Source organism: Coptis chinensis, chromosome 4 (assembly GCF_015680905.1).
Source record: "Coptis chinensis isolate HL-2020 chromosome 4, ASM1568090v1, whole genome shotgun sequence".
NCBI classification, from domain to species: domain Eukaryota; kingdom Viridiplantae; phylum Streptophyta; class Magnoliopsida; order Ranunculales; family Ranunculaceae; genus Coptis; species Coptis chinensis.
The window spans coordinates 52,686,729-52,705,327 of NC_141459.1; the positions used below are offsets into that span (position 1 = coordinate 52,686,729).

General features: G+C 37.5%; 2 protein-coding genes and 1 pseudogene across 6 annotated transcripts in view; 2 read left to right on the forward strand and 1 right to left on the reverse strand.

Annotated features, from left to right (window-relative positions):
• The window catches only part of LOC147503928 (uncharacterized), a 28,991-nt gene extending 15,120 nt beyond the window's left edge, over positions 1 to 13,871 (forward strand). The window contains exons 4-10 of the mRNA XM_086605015.1: positions 9,235 to 9,282; positions 9,472 to 9,529; positions 10,709 to 10,788; positions 12,033 to 12,104; positions 12,183 to 12,361; positions 13,350 to 13,545; positions 13,647 to 13,871. Coding sequence (XP_086461141.1) covers positions 9,235 to 9,282; positions 9,472 to 9,529; positions 10,709 to 10,788; positions 12,033 to 12,104; positions 12,183 to 12,361; positions 13,350 to 13,545; positions 13,647 to 13,802 — 789 coding nt within the window. The 3' untranslated portion in view covers positions 13,803 to 13,871. The remainder of the gene's footprint in view (positions 1 to 9,234; positions 9,283 to 9,471; positions 9,530 to 10,708; positions 10,789 to 12,032; positions 12,105 to 12,182; positions 12,362 to 13,349; positions 13,546 to 13,646) is intronic.
• A 543-nt stretch (positions 13,872 to 14,414) lies between these two features.
• LOC147503929 (DNA replication licensing factor MCM6-like) lies at positions 14,415 to 16,206 on the forward strand. Of its 5 annotated transcripts, none has more exons than XM_086604015.1 (5): positions 14,415 to 14,642; positions 15,005 to 15,079; positions 15,154 to 15,294; positions 15,779 to 15,821; positions 15,919 to 16,206. In XM_086604015.1, exons 1-5 carry the CDS (start codon positions 14,499 to 14,501, stop codon positions 15,930 to 15,932), a joined length of 417 nt encoding a protein of 138 aa, XP_086460141.1. In that variant the 5' UTR covers positions 14,415 to 14,498; the 3' UTR covers positions 15,933 to 16,206. The 5 variants fall into 5 exon arrangements, 4 of the variants coding, with proteins under 4 accessions (XP_086460141.1, XP_086460143.1, XP_086460139.1 ...); XR_015220299.1 differs by having other exon boundaries at positions 14,420 to 14,642; positions 15,415 to 15,821; XM_086604017.1 differs by lacking the exon at positions 15,779 to 15,821.
• Positions 16,207 to 17,354: 1,148 nt separating this feature from the next.
• Positions 17,355 to 18,347, reverse strand: LOC147503930 (uncharacterized; annotated as a pseudogene).
• Between the last annotated feature and the right edge of the window lie 252 nt (positions 18,348 to 18,599).

Here is an 18,599-nt window from a genome sequence, read left to right on the forward strand (position 1 = left end):
ATCCTTAAAAAGGGTAGGCCAATAAAATCCACATTGAAGAACTTTAGCGGCTGTTTTCATTCCACTAAAGTGGCCACCACACTCTTTGTCATGGCAGAACGATAGAACTTCATTATATTCCCACTGGGGAATGCAACGACGAATAATCTGATCCGCACAATACTTAAAAAGGTAGGGCTCATCCCAGTAGTATAACTTGACTCTGGCCAAGAACTTCTTACGTTCATTTCTTGACCAATTATAAGGCATAACATCAGCCGCTAAATAATTTACGATGTCCGCCATACCATGGTGATGAAAAAATAGCATACAGATGCTCATCAGGAAAAGAGTCGGTATGGACTCAGAATCACTACTATCGTCATTTGTAAGTCTAGATAAGTGGTCGGCAACCACGTTTTCGACCCCTCTTTTTGTCCTTTATTTCTAATGTGAACTCTTTGCAGAGAAGAATCCATCGGATTAATCTCGCTTAGCATCCTTCTTTGCAAGAAGGTACCTAAAAGGTCGCATGGTCCGTGTAAACTAAAGTTTTAGAACCAACCAAATAAGGACGAAACTTATCTAAAGCATAAATGATGACTAAGAATTCTTTTTCAGTAGTTGTATAATTCCGTTGGCGTCGTTTAATGTTTTACTAGCATAATAAATAACAAGATGGACTTATTATCTAGTTTACGTCCCAAAGCGGCACCAACCTGCATAGTCACTAGCATCACATATGAGTTCGAAAGGTTTAGACCAATCGGGAGGCTGTATAATAGGTGCAGTGGTGGTTAGGGCTTTTAAGGTTTCAAAAGCCTGTTTCTGATTAAAATTAAAATCAAAGATTGCATCCTTCAAAAGCGAGGTTAGTTAAAGGCCTAGCTATTTTGAAAAATCTTTAATGAAACGCCTATAAAACCCCTGCATGGCCTAGAAAGGCTCTAATCTCACGGACAAATCCGTGGTTTAGGTAGGTCGCTATCTTATCTAGTTTGGCTTTATCTACTTCGATGCCATCACTAGATACAATATGACCTAGTACTATGCCCTTTTGACCATGAAATGACACTTTTCCCAATTTAAAACGAGGCTCTTTTCTTCACACCGTGTCAAGACCTTAGACAGGTTAGACAAGCATTCTGTAAAGGAGTCTCCATAGATAGAAAAATCATCCATGAACACTTCCATAAAGCGCTCTACCATGTCACTAAATATATGAAGCATACATCGCTGGAAGGTACCAGGGGCATTACAAAGGCCAAAAGGCATTCGTTTATAGGCATATGTTCCGAAGGGACATGTGAAGGTTGTCTTTTCTTGGTCATCAATATCAATAATAATCTGAAAATAGCCAGAGTAGCCATCCAGAAAACAATAAAAGGCATGACCAGCTAGACGTTCTAGCATCTGATCTATAAATGGTAAGGGAAAGTGATCCTTTCGTGTCATAGCATTTAAACGTCTGTAATCAATACAGATTCTCCATTTCATAGGACCTTGAGTGACAACATAGTCACCCTTCCCGTTACGTACCATGGTAACTCCCGATTTCTTAGGAACTACATGAATGGGACTTACCCATTCGCTATCGGAGATTGGGTATATAATACCCGCATCGAGTAATCGCAAGACTTCTTCCCTAACCACCTCTTTCATGGCAGGGTTCAAGCGACGGCCGAGGGTTCGCGAGAAGTCTTCGCGTTATCCTCCAAATGGATACGATGAGTGCAAACATTAGGGTCAATTCCCTTAATGTCGGCTAGGGACCAACCAATCGCAGACCGATGTTCCCTAATCACCCTTATTAAACATGTCTCTTCATCCTTAGTTAACAGAGAAGATATAATTATCGGGTGACTACCATCCGGATCAAGTTGAATATATTTTAACTCCGGGGAAGAGGTTTAAGACACTGGTGTGGACGGAATGTCCGTTGATGTTTCATAAGTGTCCTTATCTTGCGTAATGAAGACTTGCTTAGGTAGCAAGTCTTCGTAATCAGTATATGGAGCAACCGACGGGTCTACAATTGGTGTGGACTCCAGGATGGTGTTGACTTCCTCTAAGTAGGAGTCATTTACAAAATCTGAAGTTCCAAAAGAAAGGAATTTGTACATATTGTTTTCAGGAAACGTGTTGTTAAAATAATCTTGAGCTAAACTCTCGATCATGCTAACCTCCCCATCTACGCATCGAATCGGTAATCGCTGTTTCATCATTTTAAAACATTTACCTCGGCGGAAAAGATGGCCAAAAGATAAAACATCTTTCCATCGCGACAATTTATAAGCGCGTTGGCGGTTGCCAAGAAGGGCGCCCTAAGATGATCGGTACTGAGAGTCATTAGCGACTTACGTATCGAGGATAACAAAATCAGCGGGGATAGTAGAAATCCACGAACCTTAACAAGCACGCGTTTTCCACTACACCTTTAGGATACTTAATTGACCGTCCGCTAATTGCAACGTTATTTTTGTAGGTTGCATTTCTGTAGACCTATTTGTTTATACAAGTAATACGGGGAGTAAGTTAACACTTCGCCCCCAGTGTCTAATAAAGGCGTCGTCGTGTGGGAATCTCTAAGGTGCATTTTCTGATGGGGCGACCAGGGTCCTTGTACTTAACAATTCCATTATTTTCGGATAAAGTTGGGAACTGTTCAGTTAAAAAGGCGTCTTTAGGTATGTTGGTCTTACGCCTAGTAGTGCACAACTCTTTAAGAAACTTAGCGTGGTTAGGTAGCTTTTTAATAGCTTCGAGAAAAGGAAGGTTTATCGTTAGATTCTTGAAAACGTTCCTAATTTCCTCAAAGTTTGTATCCCTGGTTAGCATGGCCAATTTTTGAGGGAACGGTGGTTTCGCTCTATATTTCGCATATGGCTCTACTTGTTGTGTAACCTTGGCTTTCGGTTTCTTTGGTTGTGATTTAACTGGTACCTCTACCGTGGTAGGCTCCTCAGTTTCTATTGCGGTATCTAGTTCGATATCTGGTGGTGAAGGAGTAATCTTGATGGGGTAACTATAGGCGTAGTTACTTTGTTATCAACCACTCTTCCGAGCGGAGAGTGGTGATGGCATTTAGGTCACCTACGATTGTAGTTTCCGTACTAGAATTACCGTTTACCTCAAAGGTGTGTTCTTTGTTTTAGGGTTTGGTATCGCCATCCCGGAAACACGCCTTTTGGTTGGGCTTTAAGCTTGGGCTAACTGTTGTGTGCCCCGATTTATGGATTGTAAAATCTATTGGTTTGATTGAGTCATTGCGGAAAAGTTGTTGGGTAACTTGTATAAAGGCGTCGATACGATCGGTTGTGTAGGTGTAGTAGTCACGGGTGGTGCGACCGAACTATCTCGTTGATTATTTATGGGTGGGTTGTGATAGTTATTATTATTAACCCGGAACGATACCTCTATTGGTATTATAATTATTATAATTATTTCGACCTTGTGCTTGACCTTTGTGGTGGTTTAGCGGCTTGGTTGTTATAATTATTATAATTCCCTTGACCTTGTCCTTGTCCTTGCCTAGGTGGAGCTTGGTTATAATTGTTTGCTTGCCTAACGTTTTGATTATTGTACCACGGAGGTGTTACTTGTTGATTATTTCTCCAAGTTGGGATGTTGTCTCAAGGGGTTAGGAATAGGATAGTTATTAATAGAGTAAACATTATCTTGTTACGGTGGTTGTTGTTCATAAGCTAGAGGACAATAATCGTCGTCGAGTGCTCTGGACTCAAACAGAAATTACATGGGTTGGAGTTTACATTCATGCGGGGATAGGCTTTTGTTGGCGAGAAATAGCCTCTACTTTTTAGTTAGAGATTCGAGTAAATTTTTAAGTTACGGATCGGTTTTCTTCTCAAACATATCTTGGCGGCCTTGATTTGTTGAAGAAGAACTAGGCGGCGGGGATATCATCACTACCCCAATTATTATTCCGTTTAGTTTGGTCTTCTAAAATTTGTAAGCCTCGGAGGCTCCTTTACTTAGGAAACTACCCCATTCATTATGTCAAGGACTTCTTTATGGTGGTGTAGAAGACCTTTGAAAAAGGCCGCGAACTAACGTGTCTTTAGCTAAGTTATGATGTGGACACTCTATAAGGAGATCGGTGAAACGATTCCATGCCTCGAGAAAATGATTCATGAGGATTACGTTGGAAAAAATGAATCTTGGAAAGCATCTCATCCGTCTTTAGGGGTGGGTAAAATGTTCCATAAACAATTTGAACAAGTTTAGCCCACGAGTCCCAGAATTAGGCTTTGGGTAGTTAACCAAGCGCGCCTTTATCGGCTAATGTGAAAGGGAATACCCTCGGTTTAATTTGTTCCGCACCTACCGTAGGATGATGGAATGTTGTAAGGACTTGTTCAATCCTACGCGTATGCCGATAAGGTTTTTCATGGTCTAACCCATGAAAAGCGGGTAACAAATTAAATATGTTTGGGGATTCGAAAATCTCCCAATCGGTCCGCTAGAACGATGCAAGATTTAGGGCTATCGCCAAGGCTTTGTAAAAAGTCGGAGAGAGGAGTCTCTCTTTCTTCACCATTATGTCGGGTATGGTGTGTGTGATAGTAGCTAGAGGTGTGTAAGTGGGTGGTGTACTAGATAGACTTGTTTGTTGCCGTGTAATTACGTTTGTTGTTTTGTTCGACCGGACCTTAATCTCATGCAAGACTAAGTTGAGCTTAACTAAACATGCAACACTCCAAACAATTCGATATACTAGTAGAAAACCTCTAGCGGAAATGCGAGGTATGGAAGAAAGGAATACCCGATAAGCGTCCTTGCTTCGCTTATGAATAGCGCCTTGTATGGCGTGTTCAGTGTATATAAGAGATTAGAACACTGAAAAACTTGACAACTCGAAGTTCGAATCAAACTGTGGAAATCCGGAAATTTCAAGCTAAAAGCTGGCGCTGGCGCTTCCGATGCGAAGTCGCTTCGGTAAAGTCGAAGTTCCAGTGTTTGGTGGTGGTCGCTTTGGTATGTAAGCGGGCCTTCAGTGGTAGATGAAATTCCAGTAACTTAGCTGGGTCGCTCTCCTCCTTGCTTGGCTAGCCCGTATTTCTCGCGAATTTGGCAAAGCTGAAATGGGCAACCACAGTATGAAACAAACAAGGGTGGGTGGGTTTAATGGGACTTAAAAATGACTACTTCTACTATGAAAACAATGCTAAAGTGCAACTAAGATGGCAGCGGCGCCATTTGATAAATGAAAAAATGAATAGTTTATCTACGAAATGAACGATGAATTCAAAACGTAAGTAAACTAAACTGATTCTTTTAATCTCAATTATCAAAGCTTCTACTCTCGATGCGAATTGCACTAAGTGGAGTAGGAAGTTCGTTCCACTCCTAGTTCCCTAGCATGGATTGTTTTCTAAGTCTAAGAAATCAGTCTTAAGTCTAATGAGAGCTTTACGAAATGTTATGCTAACAAGACGCGTTAATTTAAATAACAAGATATAATAATATAATAAATAACAAGATAAAATATAAACTAAAGTTAATCTACGAAAGCTACGGAAATACGATTGTTTGAATCTAGATAAAGAAATTAGAGGGGAATTGAATCCACCTCGACTCCAACTTAACAACCTAGCGTAGAATGTTGTATCTCAATTCTCACGTTCTTACGGCGAGAATTTCGAGTTCTAATCCCTAGTGTTCATGGCATTCCTACCGGATACTAACTAGCATGTGAGGTCGTCCACCCATTCTCATGGCGAAACACGACCTTCTAGAGTGGAATAGATTCTACAACCAATTCTATACTAACCACTAAGTTTTCATCAAGGCTTCATCAACCCCTCTAATGGAGGTTTTAGCCTTGAGTCATCAAACTAACATTTCCCATTGAATCTAAACTAAACATAATGTAAGAAATTGAGATTTACTTAATTAAACAATAATGAATCTAATTTAATGGCTGGAATGAAATAAGAACAAGAATTGAAATTAGATCTAGAATGGAAATGACCAAATTCAAAATTGACAAACTAACTATTTTATTTATCTAATCAATCAAGAACAATGATTCAAAGATTTAATCTAAAACAGGAATTGAAATGGAACTAAAACTTAATTAATTAATAAAACTAGATCTAGAATTCTATATATTAATTTAGGTCTAACTAGCTACCATTAACAAAGAGCTAAGCTTTGGTTTTTATATGTTCCGATCCAAAATCGTGCATGGGCTTGGAGTCATGTTTTGGGCCAGAGGATCAGGCCCAAAACTCAATTCTTTCAGTCCAAAAAGGCCTCTTCAGCTGCAGTTGGCTTCAGTAGACTTTTCGTCCACTTCTACTCCTCTGATTGGGTCAAGGCTTGGTCCATTGGAAATCTCTTTCCGAGCCGGTCGTTTTGACATAAGGTAGGCCCAATTCCAAGGTCTGAGTCCAAAGATATGGTCTTCGGAAGTTCTCTTTGTCTTTGTGCCTTTGTTTTACTGCGTGGACTTTGACTTTTCATCTTTTGACCAGGCTTTACAAAGGCTTTGTCTTCTTGAATCTTGGCCTTTAATCACCGAACTCCTTAGTAACCAACCATTGCTCCTTTATCTCATCAAAGTGGCACATTCCTGCACATAATTGACTTTGAAGCCTGAAATACATAAAAACACGTAATCAGTATTAACTCTTACTTATTACTCACATAATTGGTCTAAAAGTATGACTGCTAAGGGGTTAAAACTACAGTTTTGGGCTCTTATCATTATGTATGAAAAAGTAGTTTGGTATTTATATTGTTTTGTTTCCGTACACACTTGAACTATTGAAAAAGTGTTGCGCGAGACATTGGACTTACATTATCCACATCAAACAATGGAGAATCGTCAGAGGCAATAACTTCATGCTGAATAATTTGGTGCATCGGTGGAATGGTAGTAGGGTCACGTGCAACCTGTTGTTGAAAAGGAGTAGGAAGGATTAGTCCATTATCACTAACTTGACCTTGAACATCATGTACGCAATGAGTAGAAAAGGAGTAGGAAGGATTTGGCATGTGAATGAAGTTCGTATGACAAAGAAGAAAAATGAGTTAAGAAAAACGAGAGTACGTAAAAATGAAAATTTATGCATTTGACACATAATTTCTGTAAATGCGCGTGAAGGAATGTGAACGAAAATATTAAGGGAAGCCAATATGAAATAAATGTAATATAATTTTTTGTAATTAATTTAATTTGAGTGGGATGCATAATTTTAATTGGAGGGTGGGAAATTAAATACTTGTTGAAATATCAAAATTATAAAATGATACACATGGTTTTTGTATGTCAGCATAAGGGGAAAAAAATGGACCACAACAAAGGAGGAAAAGAAAGGCAATGAGAGATTAATGAGAGGTGTTGACTAACAAAAAGAGTTGGACCTATTCGATGGAGGTAAAATAATAAAAGAAAGGTATAAACAAGGAGTAAGCAAAAATGAGAGGAATTGAACTCGGAAGTAAATACTACATGTGGCGTGAACTAACTTTAGTAGATAGGAATCCCATCTCAAAAACAAGACTGGGGATGGACTTGGAATAATATTTGAACTTGAATCAGAACTGGCCTATAACATATCTTCAAAAGAAAATAAAAAAGGAAAACCAGAACTCTAGAACTCTCGAAGGAAAACAAAGAAAAGGGCATAGGGTCGTCATCTCCTCAATTTTTGGCTTTTCTATCTTGGGGCAATTGAGGATGCAAGCTTCCGAGCAAACGCAGGCAGCAACTCTTGTCTTTATTGATGTGGATACTATACGATCCCTAGATCCCTAGACCACTAACTAATAATCGACAAAAGAAATCAGTATATATTGAGATATCACCCCCCCTCCCCCCGTTCCCATATTATTAGTTCAGAGTCTAGCCATAGCTTGTTCAGTGGAAGCAACATTCGTACGACCACTAGGTTCAGCCTAATTTCCTTCCGTGGTTAGGGAAGGCGAAAAAGAATACTTGGAGAGTCGTTCTAAGCGAAAGAAGGCATCAACCACTTAGGTACAGAAGGGCAAGTTTTCAACTAAGGTATGCCAGGAAAATGTTTGTTATGGGTTTATTTATTACATGCGGCCCTGTAGGAACCGTTATGGTTTCACTGAATGATTTACGAACCGCGAACACCCATGCGCAGTGGAATAAGGGGTGTCCACGATTTTAGTTAGAAATTTATACCTTTAGATAAGCTGTGATATCTCTGAGAATTCAAGATCTACGAAATCAGCAACCTCTTGATCTTCTGTTGTATTCCTATCCTTAGAATGGACGTTGTGTGGGTAACAAACTTCCAGCCTCTTCTTTCTCTCTTGGCCTCTCTCACTCACAAAGTTGGAACCGATTTTGGATCTACTTTTCTTGAGCAAAACCCTTGAGAAAAACAGCCAGAGAAAAAAGTTTCTATTTATAGGCTACAACAAGGACCATGAGGAGAAATTAGGGTTGGGCCTCCATTATCGCTACGAGTACTGTGAACTTGACACAAAAATTGAGTTTTAATCATGTTACAAAATTTTTAAAGGTAAATGCAAGCTTCTGACTTAAAACGAATGAGGTACACCCAAGTGCATCGTGTGTAATCATCAACTATTGTCAAGAAATAGTGTGCTCCAGTTGGAGATGCAGTTTGATAACCACCCCAAATGTGACAATGAATTAGCTCGAAAGGTTTAGTGCGTCTGGTTGCAATCTTATTAAATGGTTTACGAGTTTGTTTAGAAAGAACACACACATCACAATGAGAATTAAAAGTGAAGACAGAAGGGCAACTAGAAGAAATTTTATTCAAACCACTAGTAGAAAAAAGGCTTTTTGTGACTGTTTTAAAATGTTATTTGTGACTGTTCTGTTCGAAACGGTCACAAATGGCAGAAAAGAATTTTTGTTACTGTTTTAAAAAGTTTTTGGTGACGTGCGTTTTCGAAACGGTCACAAATGGTTTTTTCTAAAGAAGGTGTATATATGTGGAGAACTATTTGTGACTATTTCACTAAAATAGTTACATATTATCCGACCTTTAAGTGACGTTGGACCCATTATTTGACCCAACTAGTTTTTGGTCCAGCGCGCCCACAACTCAACTAAAAAACAACTAATTCTAAATACAACACGTCCACTTTATGTCGCCCTCTTATATGATCCATTCAGTTTCCGGTCAGGGCGCCACTACTCCACTAAAAAATAACTACTTAGACCACACAAATTAGACACACCAACATAGCCCAGTGAGCCCACGTTCCTTCAAACACTTCCAGCCCAGTGAGCCGTATGTGCTCTCCTCTACCAAAAAAAAAAGGAAAAAGGTTCGAAATGCCCACGACTTTCTCTTTACTGTTAGGTTTTCCAATTTCAAAAAGAAAATTTTGGTTAGTTAGGAACTCCGATAACCGTTCAACTTCAAGTTTTCAGTCGAACTCCAATAGTCATTCATTTTCTTTCTATAAGACTTTTTCTTTTCTTAATCTTTATTTGTTTATCTTTACTTGATGCAGGTTCTCAAATTTCAACTATATATTCTCTCTCGCCTCAGTTTTCCCATACGAACAAAAGGTTCATTCTTTATTCTTTTATATCTCAAGTTCTAATGATTTGTGTCTCTAAATTGGTCTTTTTATCTTGTTGTTGTTGTTGTTGTTGTTGTTGTTGTTGTGTTGTGAAGTTAATTGGAGATGAAAGCATTTCCACCGAATGATACTAAATATCAATCAAACTTTAGCACAATAACAAGTCATCCAAGACCTTGCTAACTACTCTTGCCGTGATTGGAGCGTTTTCATCTAATGTTTCACTATGTAAAAAAAAAACTTTTATATTTAATTTCTTTTGGTTTGAGATGGTGTGGCAGGTGATAAATCATGGGGTTCCAGAAAAATTATGGGAAGACGTGGTTTGGGGGTTTCATGTCAGGTTTGGGTTTTAGATGTGAGTTTCACACAATAGCAGTAATGTTTAATCATATTGGTGTTGTTCATATCAATCAAGTTCATCACATTTTTTTTCTCATTGGCGTTAAGATTTTAATCCCAAAGTTGCATCATCTTCTTTTCAGTTAGGTTTTGGAGTGTGGAGTGAAGTAGAATTCTAAAGTTATATATTTGAGGGAAATTTGAAAGTTATTGCTGTTCTTATTGGTCTGGTTGTTTCTTTCCCTCATTTTCATCAAGTTGAGAACTCGATTCAGGGTGTGGGTAAAGTCATTGGAAGCTTAAGCTGGTAGCACATGCTTTTAAGCTGTTAATACATACTTATTAAGTTTGGGCAGAGTCAAGGATTTGATTGGGGACCCATAGTTACTGCTTTTTCTCACACTGATTTTGCAACATATAGTAAAATTGATTGTTAACACTTATACATCCGTTACAATGTTTGTCACACATACTTTCTGTTAGAAATTTTACCAATCGTGACATATTTTGTAGGCAAATACTTGGTTTCTTTAGTAACATTTACCCAATATTATGTGACGGATACGAAGTGTGACCTATTGCCAAAAAAATAAAAGAAAAATTGAAAACAAATGAAAATGGGGTGAGGATGTTTTTCATTCTCGTGCTCATCTCTCACACCCTTTCAATAACAAAATAGAAAAGTGAGGTAAGCACCGGAGAAAACCGCTACTGCTACTGTAGTACTGCTGCCGCTAGTGTGGCCCACTGAGTCAAGTCGTCATCTTCTCCTTTCTCTTTCCTTTCCTTTTCTTAATCTTCTCTTCTTCCTTCTTTGTAACAGTTAGGGTTTTGGCTAAGGAGTTGGATTTGCACAATGAATTGCTTAATCTGCTGCTCAAGAAAGTTTCTTCATTGTCCAAGGTAACGTTTTGTATAGTGAATCCTCTTTTATTTTCGATTTCTATTGTTTCCATTTTTTGAAAATTTAGGAATTAGCTTTTGGGTTTGTCTTGACATAAGATTTTCAGGGTGTATGTTAACAATAGATTGGTATAATTTGTCAACCATGGCCAAAGGTTGCATCTTTATATGATGGATTTTAGTTAGTTTAAATGTTCTCATGTTGTATTGTGTATATGCTCATGTTGGTTTCATTCCCTTTGATTTCTGGGCACCTAATTACTATAGCAAATCTGTTAAATTTTTACTTACATCATGTTAATAGTTTATTTAGTTAACAAAAGTGTAGGTTTTGATTGCTTTACAAAAATCTACCCACTGGGATTATAAAGAAGAAAAAAACACCACAAATTACAAAGTGTAGATGATGTATACTAATTAGAATGTGATAGGTGAATATATAATCTAATGAAATACAGCTTTAGTTAAGTGTGGTAAGATGTCAATACCCTTTTCTTTGTATGTCAAATAGACAATGTTGTTTTTCGTGTTGAAAAGAGCCAAGAAACATATTATCATGTAGTATGGCATTAGGTCCATTGCCTTGAGATCCCACCTGAAGGAAAGTTTTCAGTCATATACAAGTTACGACATTTGAACTTATCAATATAATGTAGCCGCCAACCTTTCACCTGAGTTTGTAAAACGTTTGAGTTCATAGATACCATCAATTATCAGTATGAGAAAAATAGCTCAAGTTATCCATTCCCTACAACAGTGGTACTGAGTTTTATAGGCTACTCCAACTGACGCTAAGAAACTTTCCACCAACCTGTCTCTAGCAAGGCCCAACTTATATGGTCAACCAATATCTTTCCACCATCTGATAGACACACAAAAACTAATTAAGTATTGTAAGATCTTTCATATTTATAATACAACATGACCACATATACATATATATATATATATATATATATATGCTATATATATATATATATATTAACAAGGACATATTAACAAGGTGCATGCAGTGCGTGGCTTGCAACATATTGAAGTTCAGTAAAGCAAGTTCTAGCAAAACTGGATTCCTTCTCAACTACCAGCCCTCAGAGACGTGTACAAGGTTTGGAACCCCAATTCGAATTTACATATTTCAAATACTATGAGGATTCTTGTAATAATACTTGATATATAGCTTGATAGGATGTACACTAATGTTATTTGGGATTTGTCAGAACCTTCATTGTTATCATTTAGTTTAGGTGTGTCAAGAACCTAATGTCGGGAAAGCAGACTTCTTGGAGCAGATTACATGCAAGACAGAACTGCCTAAGGTATGCGACATACACTTATCCTAGAATAGTGTAATGCCAAATTTGTGAATCTTAAAAATATTTTAATTTCTTTGTCAGGTAATATTAGATGCCCCCTGTGGTGCACCAACCCAAGATTACAAGAAATTCAAAGTGGTTTTGCTAATAGGTCTAGGTATTGGAGCTACCCCAGTGATCACCATTGTGATCATAACAAATTGCGACCTCATCGATTGCACGTGTTCTCTTCGCTCTTCCCTGTCCATGGAGGAACACAGGTTAGGGTTTCTTCTTACTATTTTTTTTTCTTGTTAAATCAAAACTTTCTTGATGTTTCCATGTCCATACAAAGGGTTTGGTTTGTTTTCCTGCTTTGGCACGCTGAACTTTTCTAGTAGCATATCAATATGTTGTTAGATCATTTTTTTTGCCTTGTTTCTCACAATTTGGGGATTGATTACTTTCCTTATTTGTTTCGAAGACCAATAGATGTAGGGTTTGCTTCATACATAAATATTTGAGATTTTAAGTAAGAAGAGTCCTAATTTAACAATCGGTTACCGAATTTGGGCTTGCTGAATTAGGAAAGTTAACTTTGTGTGGAATTTTAGCGCTGAAAGCTACTTGCTATTATTGGGTTGGGTTGGTTGTTAAAAGTTAGAAGTATGTATGTATTAATTAGATTGGTGCTAAGGTTCGAAATCTGGGTTAGGGTTTTGTGAATAATACATGAAGTTGAGTATCCTAGTATGTATGGTGCAGGGTATCTAGTGTTCGTGTTTAGCTAGGGTCCGTAGTTAATGTAAATTTTTGGTGCAATCAAAAGGGCTAATGACCCTTCACTTCCACCTTTTAACAAATATTTGGGCAGGTTAACACTAAAGAGTTTACTTGAACCAATTGATGTGCATTCAAAACAGGGTTGAAACTGACATGCTCTCCAAACTAACCATCAAAATGGACTAACCATCAAAATGGTCCATCATGTGCTACTGATCTGGTACTGTGTCTTTGAGCTGTCTATTATGAATAAACTTCATTAGGTTTCTATGCCTCTTCATTAAGAAAGTAAATTTCCGAATCACACTTTTCCTTTTGGCAGGGAGTTCTTGTTATGTTGCTTGCCAAATGCATTGGTGCCTGGTGTAGAGGTCTTTGTTTTGTTTATTATATGGCTTTGAAGTTATTAATTTATATGATAATTGATTGGGGGAGTGAGAGAATTTTGATTGTGATTGGATAATTGGCAATTCTTCTCTTCCGTAAGGTCATTTTCACGGGTACGTTGGTTGTAATACCAGACATAATGGCACTTGCTTCACCAGGTGAAAGAGCAGAATGTAGGAGAGAAAGGTCTCAACGCCCAAAATCTTCTGGCGGAAATGAAGGTGTAAGAGGCATTCGGGCACTAGGATTGAGAGACCTCTTGTATCGCCTTGCGTTCATTGCTAACTTTGTTAAGGTTTGTGCCCATTTTATGTTCCTAGCTCATCATTTTATTTACTTATTTGTATTTGTAGTAGTATTTCATTTAAATTGTTTCCTATGTATGCTCTTAATCAGATATCTGATGGTCGAAGAGATAGCGATATAAGAAATAGCAAGAGGGATGGGGAGGATGATGATAGCCAACAGTTCACAGTGAGCTCTTGGTTACTTAGAAATGTTATGCTATATAGACTTTTTCCTTTTTCAACAAACACATTAAATTTATGCTAAAAATCTGTCGCTATGCCTAAGTACTCTGTAAGTTCGGGTCGAGTTGCTCAATATTACAGCTCCTCTTGGTACTCCTACAAAGTTATCAAAGGTTTACTTGTTTTAAGGTGATTGTAGGACTTTGGTTGTTTCGAAAGCTGGTCCGATTACCAAAGAGTGACAAAAAAGATGTGCAAAAACATTAAAAATCTTGCGGCCATTTCAACATTACATAAATGAGGGAATTTGCAGCTTTTTCTTTGTGACAGATTTTGGTAACTTGATCAGCTATTGATACAACCAAAACCCTTAATATTGCATTATTGGCATGTTAAACTTGGATCGTGGGATTCTATTATGTTTGATCTTTGATACACAACATGGAAATATCCTAATGATTTGCAGCCATTTCAGGTCCAATTTTTTTTTTGCGGGATATCTTATGTTTTTATCCTATGGGCGATTTCTTCAATAAGATTGTGGATAGCATTGCGACCGACTGTTTTTGGTCACCAGAAAATAAAGCGAGCCATCGCTTATGTTGTTGGGTGGTGTTCACAAAATCACTCATGAAGGCATTAACCGAGAGGGATATCAATGTCCGTATTGTTGGAGATCCTAGTTGTGCAAAGTCTCGGTTTCTCAAGTATGAAAGTATCACTTTATTATATATTTTCTCCTTCAAAGGAAAATTAATACTCTAACAAAACAACCCGTATGATATATCATGGGGATATAAACTGTAGGTACGCAACAATCTTAGTAGCACGATCTGTCTATACCTCTGGAAAATCGTCATCTGCTGCAGGTTTAACTGCAACGGTGGCCAAAGCACTGGAAACTGGAGAGTTCTGTATTGAGGTAGTATTCAGTTCAATTTGTAGTTCCGTTCCTTCAACACTTAATTATTTTGTTTAGCATGTGTGCTTGAAATTTAAGTAAATTGTTATTCTAAAGTTTGCAGTTTGGTTTCATGTACAAACACAATGGGAGAGTTCACGCTTGCCTATCAGCAATTTAGAAATAAATTTAAAGAGGAAGAGAGAAGAAATCATCCTTTTTTTTTTATTGTTATTTTTATAAAAGAAGCTTAATGTGAACATAGGAAGGGGAAAAGTTGGGTTTTAAAAAACAGATGGAATCTGAAAAAGTGATATTTACGTGTTTGTTCCCTTCTATTAGTTCCAGATCTTTTATAGGAGTGAACTTTTTGTTTTCCTCAGGCTGGTGCTCTAATGCTTGCTGATAATGGAATATGTTGCGTAGATGAGTTTGATAAAATGGATGTTAGAGATCAGGTAACCATCTATTATTCAGACTTTAGCTTTCGAGGGACCTGAAAGTTTTCTCTAACTGTCTGATCTCTTTTAAGGTTGCCATTCATGAAGCCATGGAACAGGAGACCATAAGTATCGCAAAAGCGGGAATACAGGCAACATTAAATGCTCGAACATCAATTTTAGCTGCTGCCAACCCTGCTGGCGACCGGCATGACAAGTCAAAACCACTAAAGGTGAGAAATGTTTGCACCTTTATGTCGATTTTAAGACCAATATAGTAGAGAACTGATTATGTCAGTGTGTATCATCAATGGAATGTGGAAATAAAAATGACTTGCATCTCTTCTTTCCAGTACAATGTGGTTAGGCTCTGCTATATTGAAAACACTAGTCTTCAGCCTAGCTGCATTGGATCCGAAGGTTTATTGTCCTAGTCATTGATTATGCTTCCTATTCGTGGTGGGGATGATCTTCTATACTTGAACGATGTGCTTCATTCTTTAGCATATTATTTTCATGGTGGATCTAATAGGTGTGTATCATGTGAGTGTTTTGTAAGTTGCAAGCATGAGCACAAAAGAGTTTCTTTTCTTTCATACTTAAAGGCTTTGGCATTCTTCTGTCATCCATTTGGGGAATTAGTCACTAGTGCAAGCAATATTCTTCTCCCTGAGAAGAAATTTCCTACATTTTCTCCTAATCTGACTATTATTTTAGATGCATTCCAACAGTATTCTGATGCTTGTCATACTCATTACAGGTATTTCTTTGGTCACTTTTCGGTACATTTATTCTTGTTCACAACACTCGTGATATTTTTGCTTTATGTTATAACCTTGTTGTTTCTTATATTCCAGCTAAAAAATCTTAGCCATAAAAAGGCTTTTACCGACAAGGAGATAAATGAAGTTTGACTGGATTTTGTTAAGTTATTCCAAGAATGTATTATGAACTATTCTCAAGACAAAGATGAACCATAACTTATTTGAAGACATATGTGGTCGGGTGATCGACTTTAATGAGATTAGGTTATTTTTTCATTTGGATTTGGATTAGGTTGATTAAATTTATATGAATTAGATTGGAAATGTGTTATTTCCTTCATTACGTTTTATGATCAAGTACAAGTATATATTGGTTATCGAAGGGGATTGGAATGTTTCAATGAAATTAGCATTATATATGAGTGTACTTGAAATTTATTGGATCATATTCAGGTATGTAGTTTATTCTGGTGTATAGTTTATTGTAGGTCCCCAATTTTGTGAGTTTTCATATATATTTACGTTTCTTTTCTCTTTTTAATAAAAAAATAATAATATATACATATCACTGTTTTACCTAAACCGTCATTACTAATGGTATTTTTTATGACCGTTAAAAAGAATGAATGCATAACAGTTTATTCAAAACCGTCACAAATGATATGATTTGTTATGATGGTTTTTGAGCAGTTGTTACCGTTTTTTATGGTTTTATGACCGTTAAAAAAGATGAATGTATAACCGTTTATTTAAAACCGTCACAAATGATATGATTTGTTGTGACGGTTTTTGAGCAGTTGTTACCGTTTTTTATGGTAGAGAGAAGCTAGTCTGGAACAAATATTTGTGACGGTTTTGGAAAAAAAAAATGACTCTCACTCCGTCACGGTTTTGGAGAAAAAAAAAACAGTGACAAAAGACTTTTTGTGATGGTTTTTAATAGTGATATAAAGCTTTTTTTCTTGTAGTGAACGTTCCAAAGATGGAGGTCCAAGGCGCATATGCCAAACACTGGATTCATGGTGACAACTTACTGGCATGGCTAATGAGGAGAAGTTATTAGGCAACACATAGTGATAAAGTCCATCTCTTACTTCACCCATTCCAATCATCTTCCTCGTTGACAGGTCCTGGAAAACACAAAAGGATGGGAAAAATATTGCAGCACAATTAAGACTTTGAGTCAATTTGCTGATAGATAAAAGATTGCAATGAAAGTTAGGAACACAAAGAACATTTTTGAGTTGTAAATTAGAAGATAGACTAGCAGATCCAATATGAGATATTTTAGCTACATCACCAGTGGGAAGCTTGACAAGTTTTGCATGAGGAGTTGGCCTAGCAGTTGTGAGAGATGATAAATTTGGTGTCATGTGATCAGATGCACCACTGTCAATGATCCATGTGGATTGAGGAGAAGTAAACGATGAATTGCAATGGAAAGAGTTTAAATTACCATCAAGATTGGCAGAAGCATTCTCATTAGTGGCGAGTAAGGCAAGAAGTTGGCGATATTGATCTGTTAATAGTCAGGGAGGTAATGATTCAGTCATCGCTTCATGACTTGGTGTATTGTGAGCTGAAGGGTGAGAATTTGACGATGTCCCTGTCATAGATCCTTTGGTGGTGTTTTGTTGCTTATTCCAGTGTGCCGGATAACCAACCAATTCAAAACATATGTCCTTGTAGTGACCCATTTTACCACAGTGTTCACACTGAGGATGGCCACGTCCTTGTCCACCAAAGTGACTAGTTCCACGACCCATGCCATTAATAGTCATTGCGACATTTTCTTGTGAATTTGTGGAAGATAAATGAAGAAGATGCTATTTTTCTTCTTGATTAATGATGGAATAAACCTTACTGACTTAGGGTAAGGGATCATTTGCAAGAATTTGGCTCCGAATGGGAGCATAAGTATCATTAAGGCCCAAGAGGAATTGGAAAACACGCTCTTTTTCATGCATGTCCTTGATGCTTTTGGCCGCGCCACAAGTGCACTCAGTTACGGTGACATAACTGTTTAACTCATCCCAAAAGGATTTGAGAGAGTTGTAATAAGAGGCTAACAGCTATTGATCTTGGTGAAGGTTGTAAATACCTTTCTTCAATTGATAAATTCTAGGATTGTTACTTTGAGAAAAATGCTCTTCAAGATCGAGCCATACCTCGTGAGAATTTTCTGCATAGATGATGCTAGATATAAGTGTTTTATCAATGGAGTTGAGAATCCATGATAATACAATGTCATTGCATCTTTCCCATGATTGAATTTCAGTTGCACCTGCAGAAGGTTTAGATAGACTTCCATCAACAAATCCAAACTTGTTTTTGGCATTCAAAGCCATCTTCATAGATCTTCTCCATGTTGGGTAATTTTCACCATTTAATGGAGTGGAAACTAGGATTGCTCTAGGATGATTAGAAGAATGGAGAAAGTAGGGTGATGAAACATCATTTACATGATTCTTTGTGACTATGCCTGGATTTGAACCAGTTCCTGTTGTTGGACCATTTGCCATAGTATTGGCGTTAAATGGATTGGAGAGTTAAATAGATTGCAGCATATTTAAGTGCTCTTGAATGGAGGTCCTTGTGGCTTTATGGAAATTGGTAGGGGCCTCCGACAAGGAGACCCACTGTCTCCTTTACTCTTTGTCATTGCTGAAGATACTTTGAGTAGGGGCATCAACTACTTTAGGGATATGAAACTGATTAAGCCCTTATGTACTGCCAAAGGGTTCCCTAGCCCTTCACATCTTCTATTTGCGATG